At 52.2% G+C, this 23373-nt stretch overlaps 1 protein-coding gene across 5 annotated transcripts; it reads right to left on the reverse strand.

Annotated features, from left to right (window-relative positions):
• Positions 1 to 513: 513 nt before the first annotated feature.
• TPM4 (tropomyosin 4) lies at positions 514 to 21884 on the reverse strand. Of its 5 annotated transcripts, none has more exons than XM_036095400.2 (9): positions 21711 to 21880; positions 15998 to 16123; positions 11522 to 11655; positions 9384 to 9501; positions 8835 to 8905; positions 7820 to 7895; positions 6137 to 6199; positions 5981 to 6050; positions 514 to 1931 (listed from the first exon to the last, which is right to left on the reverse strand). In XM_036095400.2, the coding sequence occupies exons 1-9, from the start codon at positions 21822 to 21824 to the stop codon at positions 1849 to 1851; spliced, it is 855 nt and encodes a 284-aa protein (XP_035951293.1). In that variant the 5' UTR covers positions 21825 to 21880; the 3' UTR covers positions 514 to 1848. The 5 variants fall into 5 exon arrangements, with proteins under 5 accessions (XP_035951293.1, XP_077910423.1, XP_035951295.1 ...); XM_078054297.1 differs by having other exon boundaries at positions 15998 to 16233; positions 21711 to 21827; XM_036095401.2 differs by lacking the exon at positions 514 to 1931 and adding an exon at positions 4687 to 4946 and having other exon boundaries at positions 21711 to 21884.
• Positions 21885 to 23373: the final 1489 nt, after the last annotated feature.

The following is a 23373-nucleotide window of genomic DNA, read 5'->3' on the forward strand; positions in this document are numbered from 1 at the left end:
ATGGAAGCATCCTCCTAACTGGCCTTACTGCCTCTAGTCTATTCCCATTCTAGTCCTTCCTGAAAATGACTAAGTGGATTTTCCTAATGTGTTTCTTTGTTGATTACTCTTCAGCAGCTCTCCACTCCTGACCAAATTAAGTTCAGGCTCTCATCAGTGTGGACACAGCTCACCTTCCAGCTTTCCTACTTCCTTCCTTTATATATGCAATGCCTTGTGCTTTCCTGACTCAAGCAACAGAGACCATTTTCCCTGTTCCTGTCTCATCTATTAAAATCCTAGTTATTCTTCACAGCCTGGCTCAGGCAGGACTGGGTATAACAAAGGACAGGAGCTTTTGAATTAGAGGCAGAGTGCTCTCACCTGAATATAGAGATCATCCTCCTCACAGGAAGTCATGGTATAAAGCAAGTAACATTTGTTAATGATCTTGGCACAGTTATCTTTCCCTCCCATCCAATCAGCGTTCACTGAACCAGCGTACCTTCAAACACATTCTGAAGTTCACACAAATTATAGTTTATGTAAAAATTTATTTGACGAAAATGTAGAAAAAGTGATACTATTACATATGATACAGTTGCAAGAATCTAAATGAAAAGTGTGGGTTTTATTCAATTGCACAGTTTGCTAGTGTACCTTCTGGGTAGTGTGATGCTTAATAAATAGGAGTGAGGGGCAGAGGATTTGGATAAGCTAGAAGCAGGGTGATTTTGTCAGAATTGTAAACTTGAGTTGGCCCCCACACTGCTGGGGAATGTGGAATGTTTAGCTCTGAGATGTTAACCAAGAAAGCAGAAATATAACAAAGCCAAAATGTGCAGCCCTGCCTACAAAATACTCCATATCCAGTTTAATCAGGAGTTTCTTGGTCTTTTATTAACTTGGTCCTAAAGAGGAATTAAAGTCCTACACAAGTAAATCTTCAGTTTTCCATTCCCTGAAGTATAAAGGAGATGAAGCTAGGCTGATTACTTTATCTCTACTTTGCTGGCAGAGAGGCCCCTTCTGCCCAATATTTCTTAACAACTGCTCAGTTATTGATGGCTAGTGGTCTTCGTGATAGGACTTCTCTGAATAAGACTGAATTCTACCACATTCATTCCTGGTCGTTATTGGAATAAGCTATCTGCTCCTCAGAGAACAATTTTAGAATGAAAGGAACATGTAGAAGAGCATAACATCAAGGATCTATCCAGAAAATATCGGGGTGATTATTATGATTATTTCCCAAGCATTCTCAAGCCGACTGCTCAGAGGACGTTTGTTCTGCATGGTGGAGTGTGGGAAAGAGCCAAGGTGATTAGGTTATTCTGTCTATGGTTTACGACTTCCCACAAAGCCAGCCCCCTCCCCCTGGCTTTTTTTTTTTTATTTTTGCTCTCGATGGAAAATCCCTACCCATATTTTAATGTGATGGTACCTGGCTATGTGTCGTGTGACCAACAGTGGCCCAGAAGGTATATATTCTTTGGCCTTTTAAGTTGACCCATGACTAGATACTGGAGTTGTTTTTGAAAAGTGTAGGGTTGTCTATTCTCCCAGGAACCAAATGCCCTCAGTTTTAAGAGAGTATGCTCACTGTGAAATACCCTGCCTACCTTATGAATAAATGCAACTTAAGGATAAAAATAGAGCTGAAAAAGCTGGTGCCATTTGAAAAAAGGAAGGAATTAGATTTAACTGGTGCTCAAAGCTTCTCTGATACAAAATATTTGGTCATATATTCATAATTTGCTTGACATTTCCAGCAAAGCGAAGATTCAATAGCAAAAGAAACTTCTTACAAGAGAAGAGAAAGACACGGAGCTCTGGAGTTTCTGTTGGAACAAGACTCTTCTGTTTTGGTTATATACAGTTAAGTTCGTTTAGTGTCTGATCCAGTGTCTGATGTAAGCCCACATTCTCTTCTTTGGCCTGGGCAAGTTTTTCTGGTGAGGATTAAGAGTGGGGGAAAAATAAATTAATAAGCATCTTTGTTAAGGAGAAAAAAGTTTCTAAACTCCACAGTCAGAGTGAAAGTCATAGCAGAGAAGGTACTTTACATTTTAATTATAGCAGAATACCATGGAATAATAGAGATCAAGTATCAAATATGGGAGTCAGGGTTGCAAGATAAAATACAGAGTCTTCAATTAAATTTGAATTTCAAGTAAACAACAAATACTTTTTTAGGACAGGTATATCCCAAATGTTGCATGAGATATACTTATGCCAAAAAATTACTCACTGCCTATCTGAAATTCAAATTTAACTGGGTGTCCTGTTTTCATTTGTTAAATCTGGCAATCTAGAGTTAGAACACCTGGACTTAAACCCCAGTTGTGCCACTGAAATACGCCATTTAACCTTGTTAAATCTCAGTTTCCCCATCTGTCAAGGATAACAACAGCAATATGGGGCATGGGGATTACCATAAGGAACAAACAAGAGGCGCTTCAGAACTTAGGAAGTGCTGCAAACATAAGACTTTAGTCCTAGATATGGGAAACAGCACATTTCCCCCCTAGTGCTAGTTAATTAGTCTTTGTTAGGAAATCATAATCCTGAAACCCATTCTTCCTTTGGGGGTTTTGGGAACGGCCATTGAAATTCCAGGCATAACTGTGTTGTTGTGTCTGTGTGTCCACAGCCATGTAGTCAAACCCTAGATAAATGCAGCATGACTGAAAATCTAAGTCAGACTACAGGTGAGTTATTAAGTGATAAAATAAATTTTCAAAACCTGAAAAAGTAAGATGCCATTTAGAGCTAGGCACAACAGCGACCAAGATGGAACTGGTTTGCAGTGAGTGATGGCCGATAAGAGACTAGGCCAAGAATCATTAAAATACTGCAGGAAAGCAAATGCCTCATAAACTGTGATAGGATCAGCTTGGAAATTTTCAGAAAGAAAAAAAAAATGACTGCAAAGACGGCAGTCTTTCAACTAGAACTGCTGACCCTTTCATCTGAGGAGGCACTTAAAAACATCAAGTTGCTATGATCGGGACGGATTCTGTCAGAGAAAAGAAGAGTGAGTGACCTGGGCCTGACTAATGTGGATGGACAGTGCCCACCCCGTGTAAGCCAGTTTCTCCATGGTCTCACCTAATCCTCACTGACGGAGCCACCACTTTTGTTTTGCAGAAAAGCTAAGCAGCTTGTGCAAGGTCCCACAGGGCTGAGATTCAAACCCAGGTTTCCCCACTACAAATCCTGACCACACTCCACCTTGCCACTTGGATTCCCTGGCATCTACTTTGTATTAGAGCTGAGATAAAAAAAAAAATCTTTCCCTTAATGTATCAATTGCCCTCAAGAAGTATGACAGGCCCATAGACCATCAAGGGTGGTAGTAGGTCCTGATAGCCCAAATCTCTCCGTAAATGAAGTTCCACTTAGGTGCTTAGTTAGGTAGAATGACTGGATAAGCAGGGCTGCAGTTATTTCAAAGGGTGGAGGCCACATACATCTGGAAAAATCCCAGGAACAAATATATAGAGTGAGCAAACAAAAAACACCCACCCCTTCATAGTCTAACCTTTCCACAGTCATAAGTATGGCAGTGTGTGAGGGGAGTGGTTTATGCAAAAGTTCAGGGTGGATGATAGGAAACCAGGGAGAGGCTGAGGGTGAAAGGGTGTGAATAGTTTAAGGGCGATGGATTTTAGAGGGAAGAACATAAAGAACTGGGACAGAAGTTCCCACCTGAATAAAATCATAGGATGAGGAATAATAAGCTCTGGTGACAAAAAAATTGTTAATCTAATTGGAGATCTTCATGCTGCTCCCAGGTTCAAGAGGCAGTCTAAAAGACATGCGTGGACATCAAAATGGCAGTGTTTCTGGAATGATTTATGGTGGTGGGGGGGGTGCAGGGGAAAAGTGGATAAAATATTTAAAATTTGGATTCTTGTGGAACAATCTATGAGCTTTCGGTCACTACAGGCATGATCTCTTAATACCCACAGGCTAACTTTAAGAGTTCTCACCAAACCAAAGCAAGGTTCCTGATTCGAGTTAAGTATGAGGAGATAGATGTTAGCATCTCAGCCAACTTTGGAACTTGGGAATGAACTCTGTCTGGCTTTCCAGCAGCTTCCACCCCCTTTCCCTGCTAATGGGATGTGCTTTCATCCCTTGTGTAGTTGTTTTCTAAGGGCAGGGGCTAGAGGTGAGGCTCACTGGTGAACTTCCTCCCAGGATCAGGGGCTGGGTAGATGTTCCATGAACAGTGAAGACACAGGGAACCCCAGACACCATTCTCAGGGTGTAACACAGAGAAAACAAATGCGAAAAGGAAGAATAAGGAGACCAGAATGCCATTGCCGCTTTGTGAATCCGTAGGTCAAACCCCATTCGAGAGGAGCCTCTTTTTAGACACAAGCCTGCCGGTTTTTGCAAGTTCTGCTGACTCTATCAAGCTGCTTAAGAGGCTGGGTAAGTCTCCATTCAAAAACAATTTCTATTTAAGGAAAAACTGCTATTGGCATGCAGATATAGTTAGCTAGCACATATTTGAGAGCTCCTGCCAAATTGGCTTTTGTTTCCATATAGGCAGAAAGAATCACGTGGGCATCATTTTCCTTTTGAAATGAGCTCTTCATGTGAACCACCCACTCTCTGTTGTAGCCATGGTCAAGGGAACCAACAGCTACGGCTCAAAAGCGGCAAGGGAAGAAAATGAAAATGAGGGCCTGGGCATGAGGAGCGCCTGTCTTTATTTCAGTCACACAGTCACAGACACAGCAGAGGAAGGCTTGAAAGACCAAACCAGGAGGCAGGAAACGAGCTTCTAGAAGCCCACGGGAAGTGCAGGCACCACAGTGAGGAGGCCAACTTCGGTATTGCTAGGACAGAGGGCAGCACCCCAGCTCCCTCTCACAGAGAGGTCATGTCGTTGAGAGCATGGTCCAGTTCCTCGCTGATAGCTTTGTACTTGAGCTTCTGAGCGTATAGCTCGTCTAGAGGGCGGAGGTCCCCAGGGAGAGAGTTCGGAAAAAGAGGTACAGGGAACAGAACGTGAGGGTCGGAATGGAGTGCCAGATGAACAACGAGAGGAAGAAAACAAAAGTGAGAAAACAAAGCATGAACTAGAAGAAAGTTGTGTCCTATGTAAAACAAATGAGGAAGCAAAAGATCAATGGAGTGGTTTCTAAGTGGCTTGAGGCTCTGCAGGGGATTAGCCACGATGAATCTTTAAAAGAAAGGGGGACTAGACATGGACACAGCTTCTACCCCCAACCTCCCGCCCCAGGTTATTTCTGACTTGCAGTGATGTCACCCAGTCCAAAGGTTATACTTTGGAATGCGATATTTTCCCTTATATGGAAACCTCACCTCCCAAACCAAACACTGGGACACATGGTCTGAGGAACAAGTTTGGCACCCTTTCTGGGTGAGACAGATAATTTTAGGAGATTTTGTTTGAATCCCAAGATGCTAGAATTTCCCAGTTTATTTTATGACGAACACAGGACAGAATTCTTTTTCTTTTTTTTTTTTTAAGTGGGAACTCTTCAAGAGATTCTGGGATATGTGGGCACCAGACTTTCAGACTGGAGTCTTTATTCAGTCTCTACATTCTCTGTATTTTCATTTTTCTCATACTGTGATAAGCTCTGAGTTCTCTGGGAGAGAGCTTCTGTAAAAATGTAAGGCATTTTAAAAATGCAAGGCGTCTCTCAGGAATGAGCAAATTGAAGGACATTCTAAAGACTTTTAAAACAAAATCAGCCATATTTGGGTCTCTGTATTCACACGTGGAGCCAATTAAGCAGAGAGCTTTTACTTCTGGAAAAATGGCAACCCAGGTCTACATTTGACTTGCACTGTCCTGTTCCAGTGCCCCAGACCTCCAGATGTGCCGTCACTCTGTACTTAACTTTCCTAGGATGAACAAAGCCCAACTCAGCCCCTCCAGAGACTCCTCCCAACTGTCAGCAGATTGTCACGAAGGGGGAGGCAGAGCAAACGTAATTAGATGGTAGTTTCGTACCTTCCAGGTCATCAATTGTCTTTTCCAGTTTTGCAACCGTTCTCTCTGCAAATTCTGCACGGGTCTCAGCCTAGAAGAAAAGAAAGGAGTCACTATGATTGCTTCAAGACCCAGCCGAGAGAGAAACCTGAACTAGCTGGGTGTGATCGCGCTCACCTCTTTCAGTTTGTCGGACAAAAGTTTGATTTCTTCTTCATATTTATCCTCCTTTTCAGAATACTGTGGGAGAAACCAAAACAGTACTTTAAAAAAAAAGGGGGCGGGGGCAAAAAAAAAAAAAGCATAGAAGAATGTAGGTTCTCTGTTCCTTGGAGAAAAGCATGTGCACGAAGCACTATGAACATTTCTAAGAAGCAAAGTGGAGGGAGCACCTTTCCAGATAGAAGCAATGTGCACAGAACTCAAGAGAATCTGCAGAGGAGCCCTCTGGGGTGGGACTGAGCTGAAGGCCTGGGCTGGATTAACTTGAGATGGATCTGTGATCAAGACGGAGCAGATGGTTGAATAGAAATGATGCCACGTGGAGCCCTCCACAGTTGGCCTGATTGATGTTTCCCACCCCGCTTCCCACCATCGTTCTCAAACGCGTTCTGTGCACTCTCCAATCTCCCAGCCTTAGCGCCCCCCCCCCCAGCAGCATGGGATGTTCCTTTCCCCATTGACTACCTGCCAGAAAGGATTTTTGTCTTGCAAGGTTCGACTCAGATTAGTATCAGCTAGCCTTTACAGCTGCTTGCTAGGTGCCAGATATCCTCAATCCCATTTTACAGATGAGTAGAAGCGTCAGAGAGGTTAAGTAGTTTGTTTAGGGTCACATGGCTATGAAGTGACCACACCATGGCTGACCGGAACCTGACTCTGGAATTTGAGCTCCTGGCCTCTATCGTGCTTTACAGCCCTTTTAAACATCACGTCCTCATGACACATTCCCCAACTTTCCAAGGTCCCTCTGTTGAAGTCTCAAAGCACTTTATTACTGGGTCAGTCTCTTCTACTCAACTACACTCTGAGCCCTTGCAGAGCAGAAGCCATATTATCACTGTAACATCTACCCCTTGGCCTAGGACAGCATTTACCATGCCCACAGGAGCTAATTTGGCATGCACAGGTGATAAGCCACGTTCGCTCATCAAATATCCTCGATTCCCTGTTAATACTAATGACATAGCTCTAAACAAGACAGATACAGTCCCTGTCCTTAAAACTTACCATCGAGCAAGGAAGGCAGGTAATTAATTATGACAAATGTGATCATGATAGGAAAAGAAGTAGGCGGGGCTATACAGCTGAGAAGCCCCTAACCTAGATGTTCAATGCAACTGGAGGGCACTAGGAGGTGGGGAGAGTGAGGAATCGAGAATGGCGAATTCACAGGGCAGGCTACGGAAGAGTGTGTGCATTGTTCCTAACATGGTTCTCTCTGGTAATGACTGCTTTGGGAACTATTTCAACCTAAAAAGCCCAATTCCGCCTCTTCTATCTGCTGCTCGATCTTTCAGAGTGTATTTTATGGAGGATCCAGGGGATTCATCTGAGAGTGAGGCTCTGTATACAGTTAGGCTCAGATCTCCTTAAGAGGAGCCTGACCAGGTACAAATCTCATTCCCTCTCTGCCCTCCTTGAAGGCAGAGATAAAAGATGGTGCAAAGACCCCACTGAAGAAGGAACTCTAGCCGCTGGACCTCTCTTTTTTTGTTGGGGGAAAAACCTTGCTGCTGGGCACCAAAGCCACTGTTAACAAATATAGGTCAGATCCCCGACACCCTGGGCATATACTCCCAGGCACCATGGGGAAGAAAAGTAAGTCCAGCAAATCACCAGCGCAAGCCAACCACCAACCTTTTCAGATGCAGCCTCGAGTGACTTCAGATTGTTAGTGACATTCTTGAGCTCTTCTTCCAGGTCACCACATTTTCTGTGCAGAGACAAAGGAAATTTATGTCCTGTCCCCCCTTAGAGCAGGCAATTCCCCTGAAAGCTTTCAAAAAGAAGAATCCACGCTGCCTAGGGCCCCCGGAAGGAATGCGGGGGAAAAATGTTAACGGCTTCTTTCTGAGCTGTAGTGCTGTGCACTTATCCAAACCCTATCGTGTCTGGCAAAGGCACAGCAGGCCGAGGAGTATTTGGAAGGTTCGTAAAGCACTCCTGGGCTCTCGCCAAGGGTGAGGCAACAGGGCCTTGTGAAATCTATGATTGATGAGGCTGCCTCCGGAAGGTGTAAGAATGAAACGGGGCGCAGGAGGTTGGGAGACAATCAGTTTGCACCCGACACTCCAGGAGGCAAGCTCTGAACGGATTTGCGAAACTAGATCCTCTCTCTCAGCACCGCGGGATGCTCCTCGGAGCTGGATTCCTCACCCGAGGCCAAGGGGGAGAGGCTTTTTGTGTGTTCGGAGCTTGCGGGACTGTGGTCAAGCTTCTCACCTCCCACCCCCCACAAACACCCAGGAATGAGTCACAGGCAAACAATGACATCAAGAACAAGGCAGAAACGCTGACAGAGAAGCCTGCCTTCCGCAGGTAAGTGTTCTCTTAAGAAGGTGCAGCCTCCTGAGATATCCTCTCTGGGAAAACGGGACTTCCGGGCTTCTCTGCTATGGTCTGTCTCACGTCTACTTCCCAACACCTCTGTGGGAAGAGCGAACATGTAGGCAGCGCTTCCCAGGGCAGAAAGAACAAAAAGACTCTCAGCCGTGGAGGCAAGGAGGAAGGGCTGAGCTATGAGTCCCAGATGCCCATTCCACTTGAGCAGAGGCCTTAAAGAGTCAGGGTCAATTCCCTACACAACCAACTCCCCCCAGCTTGGCCCCAGGAGCCAAGCTGGGCCCCCTCTCGGTCCCGCTCTGCCACTCACAGTTCAGACACCTCGGCACGCTCCTCGGCCCTCTCCAGCTCGCCTTCCAGGATGACCAATTTACGAGCCACCTGCAGACAGAAAGGATCTACTGAGACCCCAACAACCATGTCTAGTAGGATGCCTCCCCCCCCGACCCTTGTAGATGGCAAGGCCTTGCCCAGACCATCCGCGAGGACGTGGGCCCCAGGAATGAGGCAGACGGGAGGGGAAGCCGACCACCGAGGCCAGCAGAAGAGCGACTGACCTTTCATGGTCTGAAGACCCATGATTCCCAATTTTAGCCAAAACACCCAGCTACGGGACATAAAAGTGATCTGATCATTTGGTCTCCTAAGTTAGACAAGTGCCACAGAATTCCCCAGGCCTTCCTGGCATCGTGGAAGATATGGTTTCCCAGCCAAGTGGCCGTCTCTGGAAGAACAGATGGGGACGCAGAAGGACAGCTGAACTAACCAAAAGCTTCCTTTAGGCAGCCCCAGGGCCCTCCCTATCACAGATCCATTTCCTCCCCACTTCCTGCTGCTGCCCTCCGCCAGCCCCACTGACCTCCTCATATTTGCGGTCGGCCTCCTCGGCGATGTGCTTGGCCTCTTTGAGCTGCATCTCCTGAATCTCCATCTTCTCCTCATCTTTCATGGCTCGGTTTTCTATCACCTTCATTCCTCTGCAAGGAGCAGCCTCGTCATTACCTCCACACACCGATTACGGCTCATCATACACCTCCACACGTCTGCTCATCCAAACTCCTCTCCAAGAACCATGCTCCAAAGAGGAAATTGTAGAGCAGTTCTCATTCACTTCCCCTTTGCCTCAAACTTCACAACTGCCCTATGAGGTACACCATCCCCACTTTACAGACGAAGAAATGGAAGCACAGAGAGGCCAAGTAACTTGCTCAAGGTTGTGTAGCTCGTAAGTGGCAGAGCTGGGGTTCAAACCCTGGTGATCTGGCTCCAGGGCCCATGCTCCCATCCTATACGGCCTCTCACTGACCAGTAACCAGTACTTGTACGCCAACAGTTACCACAGTGTGATGGAGGTCGGGGCCAGCCTGGCTGTGGGAATGATGAATTCTACTGCACTGGGGGCGGAGCTGTGTATGTGTCCTGGGAGGCTTTCCAGAAGAGAACACAGGGAACCACAGGAGGGTTTCAGAAACAGGAGGGAACAGAAACCAGAAAGACGAAGGGACTGCCGTGGGAAGACCAGGTAAGAGACAGGTATGCACAAGGTGAGGGGTGAGGAGGAGCTGAACTGGATAGGTCTAGTTTGGAAAGGACAAGTGTCCGGGGTGGGGGGGGGGGAATGACTGGATATCTACAGCACAGCTGGCCTACCCCGGCCTACACTGCTTGGAACGCCCTAGGTAAGACCAGATAGCTCCCAAGAGGCCAACCCAGGATAACGTATTGATGTGTGTCATGTCTGCCCAGAGTGGAGGACCCTACATGTCTTGTTGCTTAATAAATATGTCACTAGCGTTCGTGGCTCACTGTAAGACACCTTCACATCTGTACAAAGCCTTAACCTCAGCACCCAAGCAAGCTTGGGAAACTTTCGCAGCACTGGAGAGATCCAAGTGACTTGCCCAACGTGAAGTAAGCGGCCGTGGAAGGACTTGAATCTAGATTCTCCAGTTCCCAAGTAGAGAATTCTTTCTACCAAAACTAGCGGTCTCCCAATAAGGGCGTCGCCAAAGGCCTCCGGTGATACGACACAAAGAAGTGAGGGGCCTTCCCAGGCTCTCTGGGTTTGGTGAGGTCCTGGAGGTGAGACGTCTGGCCAGCCCGGTCTGCCCGTGAACATGGGCAGCAGCTAATCCAGGCACAGCCATGAGCAACTTGTGACTGGGTCCCTCACACTTCCTGGTGGCTGAAGCAGAGCCTCTGCTGGGCTGTGGCCCCCCCATGGCACAGGCTGTTCTACACTGCACCGGAAGAAATTTCCCGAAGGGGCAACAGGCGAAGTCCATCTCCAGGGTTGGTTTTTAATCTCACAACAGCACAATCAGAAATTAATCCTTTGGAGGACTTCATACCAGGAAACCATGGCGGACGGGTGAAACAAGCGTCCTGGTGTGATCGTGGGGTAGATACACAATGACCACTGGCCTGGCCCACACCATCACCGCACAAGGAGCCCATTTACCACCACACAGAGACGGCTGCTTCTGTGAATGACACAATCTGCCCTCAGTCCTCCAGAGCCTGCGCCAAAGCATGAATTGTCCTGCGCCGGAGGACGGAGCATCCTGCTGGAGGCCCAGATGCGGAGTGCATGCCACCGAGGTGAGGAGCGCTGTCAGTTTCAAGTCTGTTAATGGTGCTGGTTTGCACGTGTCCCCGACATACAGTTGTCACTGACCAGCAGGCTTAACGATCGTCTGTGCAAATGGTCCATTCCAAGTTTTCATCTCCCATCCTCCTCTCCCATCCCCCAGGAACTTGGTATCGTGAGAACACCAGCGAGATGCAGAGTGGCTCTCAGAGAACCTGCAAAGCAGCCTTCTGCAAACTGGTGGCCAGTGACAAGTCATACTCACAGGCTTACATCTACCCATTTTTACATTTTTCTCTGCCAGTTGGGAGTTCTCCTTCAGTCGCACCCCGGCTCTGGGAGGTCAGCTGCACAGCACCACCCCCACTTCTGAGAAGCACACGCTGATGCCGCCAGGTCATCCTTACCTCTCGCTCTCATCGGCAGCCTTTTCTGCCTCCTCCAGCTTCTGCAGGGCTGTGGCCAGTCGCTCCTGAGCCCTGTCCAGCTCCTCCTCAACAAGCTGGATGCGTCGATTGAGAGCTGCCACATCCCCTTCGGCCTGAGGAGGTCAGAGGTGCAGCCGGCTTAAGAAGTGAAAGGCCAGCCCAGCATCCCCAACTCACATGGCATTCTTCCTTCCATTAACACACTTCCCCCTCTCCCCCTGCCCGACAGAGCCCACCCGGGAATGCAGGCAGTAAGGAATTCACACTCTCATCTGGAGAATGTGAATTTTCCATATGTTCTTCCCCCGAAAACGTCCGGGAACATCCACCGCTCAATGACAAAGGTGTGTATCCCAGTACAGGACAGGCAGTCAAGTCAACATGGTCGAGTGCCAAGCACACCGCATGCTGGGAGAAGACAGTGCTGGCCTCTCTGGGATTCCTAGAGGGTAAGGCCACCAGTGCCCTGGCTCACCCTGGCATATAGAAAGCTCTGCTCCCAGTCACCTAAATGATAAGATAAATGTAAGAGTATGGAAGCCTCAGTTAAATGTTGGCCGCACAACGTGGGGAAGGGGGGGCAGCACCCGTCAGAACACCGCCCTGAACTAAGTCTGGCCCAGAGAGGATGGGACAAAAATATCTAAGTGAGGAAAGGAAAGAAAACGTGGTTACAGGCACGGAAGGGATGTCTGAATGGTGATACTGGCTTTTCAAGGTATTTGCACCTACAAGGAAGACAATATGGCGGTGTACATGAAAGCAAGAACTTTGGGCTCAAAAAGCGCTCGGTCAGAATCCCTGTTTTGCCAATTTGTAGCCGCGTGGCACCAGGCAGGCTGCTTCACTGCTCTGGGCCTCCCCATTCCAGCCCCAGCACCGTGAAGACTGTAACTGAGGGTGTGGCATTGCACCTGGCATGCGGGAAGCCCCATGATTTCACCTCATTTAATCCTCTGGTATTTTATGATGGGGAAATGGAAAGGTCCAGCTAGGGGCAGTGGTTCTGTCCAGTGTCAACAGAACTGGCCTCAGGAAACCCAGCCCATGGCTCTTCCCTGGCTGAGTCTGTACCCTGCTGAGTCTTGTGGAGGCTTTGAGAAATACGGAAGAGTTGGTGAAATTTGACTCAACCGAGGGCAGACGTATAAAGCTACACTGGCTTCTTCCTATCAAGTCAATCTCTGAATTGGGGAAGGCCATAAAAATTAGTAGGAAACCGCTTCCTCCCCTCCCCCCAACCCCCTGAATTTATACAGCAAAAAAATGGAGTAGAAGAATGAGGCCAGAGATGCTGAAAAACAGAGACTCAGGAAACTGTGCTCAGCTCCAGAGTCTTAGCAGCAGATGGAGGGAAAACTCCCACAGGTGTTTCTGATCGCAACTTCCTCTGAAACACCAATTTGGAGACTACATTAAAACCACCGATGAACTATTTTAAGAAACTCACCCACTCCTTCTAATGAGTGGGTGCCTTTTATTCTTTTTAATAACGTGAATTTTAACTCCTTCAGCAACAGGGGCAGGAATTGATCCCCCCCTCCCCCAATAGTTAGTACATTAGCAAAACTGCATAACCAACACCATGACCTAATTCTGGAACATCTTCATCACCCCCCCAAAGTAACCCCATCCCCATTAGCAGTCAAGGTATTGAGTTTTAAGATCATACAAAGGTGCCTTATTCATGAGTTGTCTTTAAAAAACGAAAGTGGACTTTCCTTCTGTGGGGAATTCTGAATCCTGATAACCATGCTTTTGGCACATTTTCAACTGTCTGGAATTGAAAGAACGCTTATATACACGACTATAGACGTGCATACATATATATGTATTTTTGAAAAACTGCTAGTCACTGCTAGTCATTTTGGGCTCCACCCATTCCTGCAATCAAAGCCTCTACACTCTACAAAGGATTTCCCTTATAAGGTAAAAGAGGCTTGCTAGATACATGTGGCAAAGGAACAGGAAGATGTCGGTTAATCACACAAAAATCTAAACGAAACCAGCTGTCGGGAGGCAGACCCAGAAGTCTGCCACACGCCGGCTCTTGGCTTTCTCCACAAGAGACTTGAGAAAGGTCCCCCCCGCCCCCCCCCCGGGCTCAGTTCCTTTCCCCGAGTACTTTCTTCAGACTTCCCCATCCTGACCAAGAGGAGAATGCTTTGAAAAGCAAACTTTTTAAGAAATCCACAACTTTCCAAAAACATCTTTCCTCCCAACTGGACGGTCCTACTCCTAAGTCTTGGCTCGAGGCTGAGGGCCATATTTAAGCAGAAGTAATTGTTCTCCAGCGAGATGACTTGGGATGAGATCAGAGGGAGGGTTCTGCCGGTTCCTTGTGTGAAAGAGGCCAAACCAGCTACTGTTTGAGGCTTGCACCAGGTTTCTGAGGCCTCTTCACGCCAGAGCAACCCTAGTGGAAGACTAAATGCTTCCACTCAGGCCAACACTGGGACGGTGTGGGGCTCTTCTCCAGACTTGTCAACACCTTGGGCATCTTTTCCATTTCTGGGGTCCCCACCCTCAGCCTCAACACTCCAGCTTTCCCGGGCCCTGGGCTTCCACCCTCTCCAACTTTCTTGCACACCTAGGGCTCTTCTCCCAGCAAACTCTTATTCTATAATAATGACTGCTCGACTTCCATTTTGAAGCCTACCCCACGGGGGTGGGGGGGCTGCTCCCCTGTCCTGCTCCCACAACAGAACACTGAACCCCTCTGCAATGCTATCCAGCCTTATTTGTACCCCTCACACCCATCAGACTGTGAGCTCTTCTGAGGTGACTGGGAGGGGAGGAAAAACAGCCCAGGAATTGAGCACCTACTATGTGCCCTTACTCCCCGGACCCTCCCAGCTATCCTAGGGGTCTGCATTATGGTCACGCCTGCTTTACAGATGGGGAGACACGCTGCTAGGGGGTTAAGTACCAAGTGGTAGGAGATGGCGTTAGAATCCGGATCTCTCCCCAGCCCCAGGGGTTGCCACCATCTGTCCTGCCTCGAGGGGCAGTCCGAGGACTGAGGGAGGGCGAAGAGGGCCCTCCTCCGTCGGCCCCATTATGTGTCTCAGGCCCCACAGCATGGAGCGGAGGCACACCGAACCACCTTGGGTCGAGGGCCCTGAGCTAACATTCCTAAGTTCTTTTGGAGAAAGGCGGGGTCCCGCGGCCGTCGCTCGCCAGTCGCTCCCGAAGGGACCAGCTGGGGAGGGAAAGGCCGGCGGCTCCGGGCTGAACTTCCGCCCCCCGCCAGGGGCGGACACGTCGCCGCCGCGCCCCTGGGAACAGCTGGGAAAGTTCAGCTGGAGCCGGGAAGCCGCGTAAGAGGGGAGAAAGTGCGACGCCCCCCGCCCCCCCGCCCCCAGAGTCCGAGTTGGCTAGTCCAACCCCAGACAATGGAAGCTCAATGTTTCCACTCTCACTTCCCGCTCCAAGGTCCAGTCGCCGGCCCCCACCCCACCCCCCGCCCAGCACCCCGGCGCCAGCCCAGAGTCAGATGGCAGTGCGGCGCCCCCCACAACCTCCTCCCCACTCCAGGATCGTGCGTCCTCCTCGGCCCCATCCCCCCATTACCCGCTCGGCCGACCACACCCGATCCGGATGCGGCGCCCCCTCCCCCGTCCCAGGCTGGGGAAGGAGGATGACCGCGGAGAAAGGGGGGTCTCAGCAGCCCGCCCGGGGGAGGGGGCTGCGGGTCCGCGATCCGGGTGCCGCCAGGCCAGAGGGCGCGAAGGCGGGCTAACAGGGGGCGGGGGGGGTGGGGTGGAGAAGCGGGTAGCGGCCGCCGAGGGCGGGCGGGGAGCGCGGGAAGCGGGCGGCGCGGGGAGAAGGGGAGAAAGGAGCGCGCCCTGGGCCGGGGGATGCCGGGGCGCGGGGCCAGGGCGCGGGCTCTCACTTTCTCGCGCCGCTCGCGCTCGCCGTCCAGCTCCCGCTGCAGGCCCTGCGCGCGGTCCTCCGCCTCGTCCGCCTGCTGCTGCAGGGCCTGGATCTTGCGTTTCACCGCCTCCAGGGAGTTGAGGCCGGCCATGGCGCGGAGGCGCGGAGGCGCACGCAGCGGGCGGCGGGCAGCGGCTGGCGCTCGGCTCGGCTCGGCTCCGGCGAAAGCTGCACCAGCCGCGCCCCGGCCCCCGAGCCTTTGCTTGCGCCGGGGCCGCCCCCGCCTCTCCCCGCCCCCGGCCCGGCCGCCGTCGGGGCGATGAGGTCACCGGGCCCGGCCGCCGACGTCAGCACCGCTGGGGGAGGGCCTGACGTCGGCACCGCTGGCCACAGCTGCTGGAAAGTGCCCCTTTTCGGGACTTATTTGGAGAAAGCGCCGGGAGGCACCGCCTTCTCCTCTTCCTCCTCCTCTTCCTCCGGCGCTGCCCGCCCGCCCGCCCGGCCCCGGGGCTCCCGCCTGCCCGGCCCCGGGGCTCCCGCCTGGCCCAGCCGCGGGCGCCCCCATTACTGCGCACGTACGTCGGAGGCTTTCTTCTCCGTCAGCTCCAGCTTCTCCTGGGCGTCTTTCAGGTTCTCGGAGTATTTATCCAGCTCATCCTCCGTCCCCTTCAGCTTCTTCTGGAGGTGTGTCAGCTCCTCTTCCACCTGGGCACAAATGGGGGGACCTGTCAGCCGGGGGACCACGTACCCGTGGCGGAGGGGCGTCTCCCACATTCACAAGAGTCCTCTGTCTCTCCGGGCCTCAGTTGCCTCATCTGCAAAACAGGGATAACGATACTGTGCACCACTCAAATGCTACCTGTTAATATGATTTGCACCTTCTTCCCATCTCTTGGGACCAGCTGTGTGTGCTTATCTTTTGGGGGGTCCTGGATACTCTTTCAGAATCGATTACAGCTTTTGGGAAACAAGTCCCGACACACTTCCCAGAAACACACGTTCAGTTTTGCATCCCAGTTTCAGGGGTGCGGACTGCTGGTGATCCCGAGTTAAGCAGAAATAGGAGTCTCATACTCTGGGCCCAGATCTCCCCCAAACCCCAGGCTGTCCCTCTCTAGTCCTGCCTCCTGCACTGTCCCTTGCCCCCACCCCCGCCCCATGCTCTCTCTCTCTCTCTCTCTCAAAAAATAAAATGAAATACTGTGAAGGCCCACCCCATTCCTGTACTTGGGGGGCTTGGCTAGAAGAGAGATACCCCTCAAAGACCACTTTCTTTGAAGGCTAAGGTTAAATCTTTAAAATTACTGCACATCTGACTTATGTTCATTTTAATAAAAATGTCCCCCACGTTCCCAAGTTTTCAGTTCTCTTTGTTTATCCTGGGAGCCTTGCCCCTCTCTTGGCCCTCCCAGCTTGAAAAGCTCAGATCTATGGGATACAAACCACAAACCCCTTCACCTGTCCATCTCCATCGCGCTCCACCACACCAGTCAAGAGTTAGTTCAGGAAGCCTTCTCTGTCACCTCCAGGCTGCACCTCCCTCCCCTGTCCTGAACTCTGGTCCTCTGGTCAGTCCAGCTCATGCTTTGATCTGACTTCTGTCTCTGGTAGTTTGACACTGTGGTCCAGTCCGTGTTCCCAGGGTGGGCAAGCAGCCCTCCCTGGGCCCTGCTTCATCCTCCTGCTTCCTCTTCCCAGTAGGAAGCCCAGAGAGGTGGAGTGACTTTCTCCAGGTCACCCAGCACAGGATTTGAACCCACTTCTGAACAGGCCCTTATGCCAGGCCTGCTTTCCTACGTCCCTTTCTGACTTCCTTCTTTTCTTTAACATCCGGAAGAAGGTATGTTATTAGAGATGATGTGGCTTCTAGGTCAAGCTCTGAGTCTGATCTGGGTTACACACTCACCCCTGAGATGATGTGTAAAATGTGCCAGATGCTTTGTGTGTGTATGTGTGTGTGTGTGCGCGTGTCTGTGCGAATTCTTTTTTTTTTTTTTTTTAAGATCTGTTTATTTATTTGAGAGAGAGCGCGCGCACAAGCGGGAGGGGCAGAGGGAGAAGGAGAGAGAATTCAAAGCAGATTCCACACTGAGTGCAGAGCCCGACATGGGGCTCGATCTCGGGACCCTGAGAACACAACCTGAGCCAAAACCAAGAGTCTGACGCTTAACCAACTGTACGCCATCCCCCGTCCCCCGTGCAAATTCTTAAAAGGTCTCCTGTCCCATCTTCAAGGCCACTGAGTGTCCTACTGCTGAGCTAGGGAATGGGGAGGGGAGTGGGGCTCAGAGGAGGAGGAGGGTGACAGCAGCTCAGGCCTATTTCAGGCTCCACAGGGCCTGATCTTGACCTTCAGGCAATAAGCCTAGATGCCTGGCTCCAAATCCCAGCTGTATGACCCCTGTCCCCTTTTGTGGCTTCAGTCTTCTCATCTGCAAAATGGAAGCCTTGTCGTGGTGGTCTCTGAGTGCCCCAGCAGCTGCTGTGAAACTTCTGCCTTGACTGAGAAAATGATCCAGTTTCCTTAAAGACAGGTCAGCGTGACCCAGCATTCACCTGACTTCCTTCTGGAAGGATCTGTGGGGTGCAGCATTTACTAGGTGCCAACTATATGCCCAGCACAGCGCTCTCTTAACATGACAGAGTGAGAGCAAGTTCTGCAGCTTTGGGCTCATGCAGGTATGAAGATGGTTAGGTTTTTCATGACATCTTCCAGCAAGGTTTGGACAACAATTGGTCGGGACTGGGGTCGGGGGCTATGAAGCATTTAGAAAGTGCCAGGCACACGACACATACAACCCTCGTCAGACTGATTCCAAAGCTGGTTCGGTTGACTTCTAGGTTATGCATGCCCACTGCCCACCCGCTTCCCACTGACCTTCCACACCCAGCACCAGTCCCCCTCCCCTTGGGAAGCCCACCCTGCTGCCCCGGGCAGAGCCTCACCACCCCCTTGGGCCCTCCCAGTCCCTGTCCCCGCCTCCAGCCCAGCCCTCTCCGTGTCTGGCTCTGTGTCTCCCAGCCTGACTCCTCTGGAGTTGGGCCGGGCTGAGGTCACCCTGAGCCAAGTCCCAGCATCACCCAGCATGGGACTAGGCCCAGTGCTCACCAAGGAAGTCCAGGGGAGGTTTGCAGAATGAATCAATGACACACCCAACGCTTCAGTGGTTGGAGCCAGGTAGGAAAAATCAGTAAGACTGACACAAATCGGGTTCCTTTCCCTCTGCCCGATTTCTAAGCACAAAGTGTGTGCTGGTGTGTATGACACCTTGCTGAGGAGGGTAGCCTTGCCCTGGCTCTGTATGGTCTCTGGCAAGTCCCTTCCTTCTCTGGGCCTCAGTTTCCCTGCTGTAAAACGGCTGGGAAGGTCAGGGAGTGCACACCTTAGTCCCTGTAAATGGGGCCTTAGGACAGGGCTGAGGCAGGATGTGGGGTCAAAGTCCAGTTGTGGCGGATGTCACTGCCCTGGGAGGGGAGTGGGCAGGAAGCTGGGAGGGCTGGGCCTCCCGATCCTGTTCCCACACTGGACAAACAGGGCCTAGAACTGAGACTTTGCTGCAGGGTCCCCAAGGGGCAGGCTGGCCCCGGGACCCACACTCTGGCCTCATGAAGTGTAAGGCACTCCAGGTAAGGCAAGTCCCTCATTGCCTCCTGCCTCCATTCCTAGGTGGGACAGGCCATCGGCCCCTTGAGAATGTGGCCTCTGCTTTGGGCCTCTGGAATCTTGGGTTCCACACCTGGCCATTAGGAGGGGGGCCCGTGCCCCCATGTCACAGAAGAACACTAAGGGTTCAGAAAGGGGCAGCAATGTGTCCTGAGTCAAAGTTAGAAGAAGATCCAGCCTGGATTCAAGCACAAGTCCACCCAGTGGGTGGCTTCATGGAAAACCAAGAACAGAATGAAAATCCAGCTGGAGGCCAGAAAACCTGTCCCTGCCTTTTTGGCCAGACCGATGGCTGAAGGCTTTGAGAAGCCTTCTCTTTTGAATGTGTGTTGCCTTGGGAGAGTATGCTGTATCAGTCACTCACACCTTAGTGAAAATTAGAGCCATAAACTTGCTTTGCTCTGAATCCCTAGCCGAGCCTCTCATGGCAAGGGCTAAATAAAGGATGGAAGTGGGCAGCTCAGGGCCAGCACAAGACGGGTGTCTGTGTTTGCCAGGGAGGAAGGAGGAAGGGAGTGTGGCAGGGAGTGCTGGGGTGGGGCTGGCCTCTGAGAATGTGTCACAGGTTCTTAGGGAAGCCCCGGGATACTGGGGGATGGGGAGGCCCACAGAGGAAGTAGGGCGTAGGGCAGGGCAGGAAATAATCCTGCATTTATTGAGTGCTTACTCCGTGCCAAGCACCAGGACAAGGGCTCCACCTGCAGTCACCTCTAATCCTTCCATGGTGTCACTTTCCTGTCTCAAACCTGGGGCCACTGAGGCACAGGCCTTTGTTCCCCGGCGCTCAGTGACCCAGCTGTGGACAGAGCCAGTCTGAGCTCAGAGCCTGTCCTTTTTACCTTCCAAGCTGGCCTGGTGTGTGGGCTGAGCAGGGCTCGGCACGGAGTGTTGCTGTCCTGGGCGGCTCCCGGGGCTTATCTGAGACCCTGATGCTTCTGACGGCTGGGTGGTTAACCCCAGCGGTGCGGCTGAGTCCTGTGGGGGGCAGGGTGCTACGGAGAGAGCAGCACCCCCTGCCCTCCTCCCACTGGCTGATCTGGCCACCCAGACCCAGACAGCTGACTTCTGCTCTGCTCCAAAGCATGGCCTTGGGACCGCCCAGCCCGGGCCTCTGCCCACCAGCTGCATTAGCCCCCTGGTGTGCCCTAGTGCCGGAGCCTTCTGCGAAGCTTGTCTCCAGAGCTCTAGGTCCAAGGCCTCTGCCTGCCACTGGCACCCCCACCTGTCCCCTCTGGGCTCCAGCAGGGACGGCGGGGGAACCTGAGACATGCAGAGATGCACTGCGGTCCTCAGGTTCACCCCCAAATCTCCAGCTGCCCCAGGCCTGACTCTCACCCAGCTGCCCCGGCACACACCCACACTCGGCCACCCTTCCTGCACAGTCCCACCTGGGTGTGTCCTGGCACGGGGACAGGGTGACCCTCACTCACGCACAGCTCGGCACTGCCACCCTCACCACTACACACGCGCGTGTGCACACGTAGCCGGGCGCCGCCACCCTCACCTGGACACTAATGTACACACACACACACACACACGTGCACACGTAGCCGGGCGCCGCCACCCTCACCTGGACACTAATACACACACACACACACACACACACACGTAGCCGGGCGCCGCCACCCTCACCTGGACACTAATACACACACACACACACACACACACACGCGTGCACACGTAGCCGGGCGCCGCCACCCTCACCTGGACACTAATGTACACACACACACACACACACACGTGCACACGTAGCCGGGTGCCGCCACCCTCATCTGGACGCTAATACACACACACACACACACACACACGCACGTGCACACGTAGCCGGGCGCCGCCACCCTCATCTGGACACTAATACACACACACACACACACACACTCCGACAGTAACAATCACCCCAACGAGCACACACACAGTCCCCTCGACACACACACGCTCAGCCTGACACACAAACATTCCACTGCTGTCATGTCAGCTTTGGCACGAGCACACACGCACACAGCCTCCCCCCCCCCACAAGCCCACAGTGACACCACCACCAACGCCCCCGCAGACTCACGGACACATGCAGACCCTTTTCATCCCCACTTTCCAACAACTGCACGCTCGTGCCTCGGTCTGCACATACTCATTGTCACAGACACTTTTACCTTCCACACTCTCTGCTGCCCAAACACGCACACACACACACACCCCACCTGTGCGCACACAGAAATGCCCAAACACACAAATACACTCTCACACACGGTATCCACCAACCACCCCATCTAGTACACACCCCCCACGCTCATCCCCTCATCCCAACACCCCTACACACACTCCAGCTTGCACACACATCCAGTGCACACAAACACCCCTCCCTTGCCCAAGCACGCATGCTCGCACGCTCTCACTCGCTCTCTCTCTCTCTCTCTCTCTCGCTTTGCTCACCCTGGCCCTGCTGGGGTATAGTCACCTCTCTCTCCCAGCTCAGGGACCCTGGAAAGACAATGGTCCCCTCACTCTCAGCCATCACCCCCTGTCCCTTGCCCTGACTCCAGGCACTGAGGTTGCTGAAACTCCCGCCTTGGGTCCCAGAGCCTGGCCTCCCGGCCAGGAGCAGCCCACAGAGGGCACTGGGCACCTCACCTGCTTGCACTTCTCCTCAGCGGCTTTCTTATCCGACTCGGCCTGCTCCGCCCGGTCGATGGCGTTCTCCTTGTCCAGCTTCAGCATCTGCATCTTCTTCTTGATGGCCTCCATGGCTGGGCGGTGGGGCGCGGGCACAGAGGACTCTGTGGAGGGGGCTGCGCTGCGGGCCGGGGCCAAGTGAGCAGCCAGGCAGGGGCGAGGCCCTTATAGGCTCCCAGGCGCACCGCCCCGCTGCCGGGCGAGACCTGGAGGAGGCCCAAGCCCGGGCCGCCGGGCCAGCCGCCACTCGCTTGCTCAGGAGGACTTGGCCAGCTCACCGGCCGCCCCACAGCCCTCGCCTTATTTGGGCCTAGGATTTTCTCAAAGGAAAAAAAAAAAAGGAAAGAAAAAGCCCGACCCGTTTCCATTTTTAACCTGGTGACACAGGTCCCTTGTGGGTGTGAGGGCACAGCGCTGGCTCAGCAGGACCCTGGTGGACCATCGGCCAGCCTCAATTTCCCGGTCTGTGCTGGGGAGCACAGAGAGGGCTTGCGTGTGGGGGCAGAGTAGGGGCGAGGTGGGGTGGGGAGGCGCCTGTCCTCCCTTCTCCTCCCCTCTGGTCCTGCCTCCAGGTATTGGGAGTCAGGACTCCATCCCATCTCCTGCTCTGCCCCAGGGGCTCCCTGGGTTACCCCCCTCTTTCTGGCAAATCTTTGACTCATCATCTTCTCCCTCTGTCTCCTTTCTGATGAGTGTCTCTGTGTCTCTCTCTGTCTGTGTCTCTCTCCATCTCTCTGTCTGTGTCTTTCCACCTCTCAGTTGGTGTGTTCATTTCCCTGTCTCCCCGTCTCTTTTGGTCTTGTTCTCTTGGACTCTCTCTCTATTGCTTTGTCTCTCTCCCTCTCTATCCCTTCAGGTTCCCCCTGTCCTTCTTTCTATCTGTCTCCTCCTATGTCTGTCTCTCTGTCATCTCCCCTGCCCCCACGGGCCTGCATCACCAGGGCAAGATTGACCTGGATCATCTCTTGGAAATTCTTGGCAGGCCCAGACCAGGCCCTGATGCCCTCCTGAGATGGCATGCCCTCTCTTCCCCACTCAGCATCCGTCTGTGGCTCCCCAGCACCACTGGAATAGGAGGTGGCCTTAGCTCAGCTTGTCATTCAGACTCCTGCCCGTTGCTCACTCCCCAACTCTCCACAGCAGTGTTTCCCAGGCAGGGCTGTGGTCTCCCCACCTCCAGGCCTTTCCAGGTAGGGTACCCCCAGCCTCCCCGTTACGCTTCCCCTCTGTCCTCCAGCAATCTGCCTTCAGAAACTCATTCTTTCGTGTGATGAACACGGAGAGCCTTTCACGTGCCGAGCCCCAGCAGCACATGCTCAGAACGTGGTACCTTTTACTATTACTGTTATTTGGTCATCAGTTTTGGACTATGAGCTGCTTTGGGGCAGGCCTGTGCCTCAGTCTTATCTGTGGCCCCTCAGTATCTGGCCTCCAGAAGATCAGAGAACCCTTGTTAAAGTGAACCATTACCCCTCACCCCCCCCCCCACACTTCTCCAACTGGGAAACTCTATTCATCCTTTAAAGTCCAGATCAGATGGCTCCTCCTCCAGAAAGCCCTCCTGGATTCCTAGACAGAGCCCTGGCCCCCCAGCCCCAGCACCAAAGCTTCTATGTGGGAT

The sequence above is a fragment of the Halichoerus grypus genome, chromosome 1 (assembly GCF_964656455.1).
Source record: "Halichoerus grypus chromosome 1, mHalGry1.hap1.1, whole genome shotgun sequence".
Taxonomy (NCBI): Eukaryota; Metazoa; Chordata; class Mammalia; order Carnivora; family Phocidae; genus Halichoerus; species Halichoerus grypus.

Coding starts and splice junctions, on each gene's coding strand:
- TPM4 (XM_036095400.2), bottom strand. CDS start 21,824: ATGGAGGCCATCAAGAAGAAGATGCAGATGCTGAAGCTGGACAAGGAG. Junction 7,896..8,834: donor CGTGCCGAGGTGTCTGAACT/GTGAGTGGCAGA, acceptor GTCTCTGCACAG/AAAATGTGGTGACCTGGAAG. Junction 1,932..5,980: donor GACAATTGATGACCTGGAAG/GTACGAAACTAC, acceptor AATCCTCACCAG/AAAAACTTGCCCAGGCCAAA.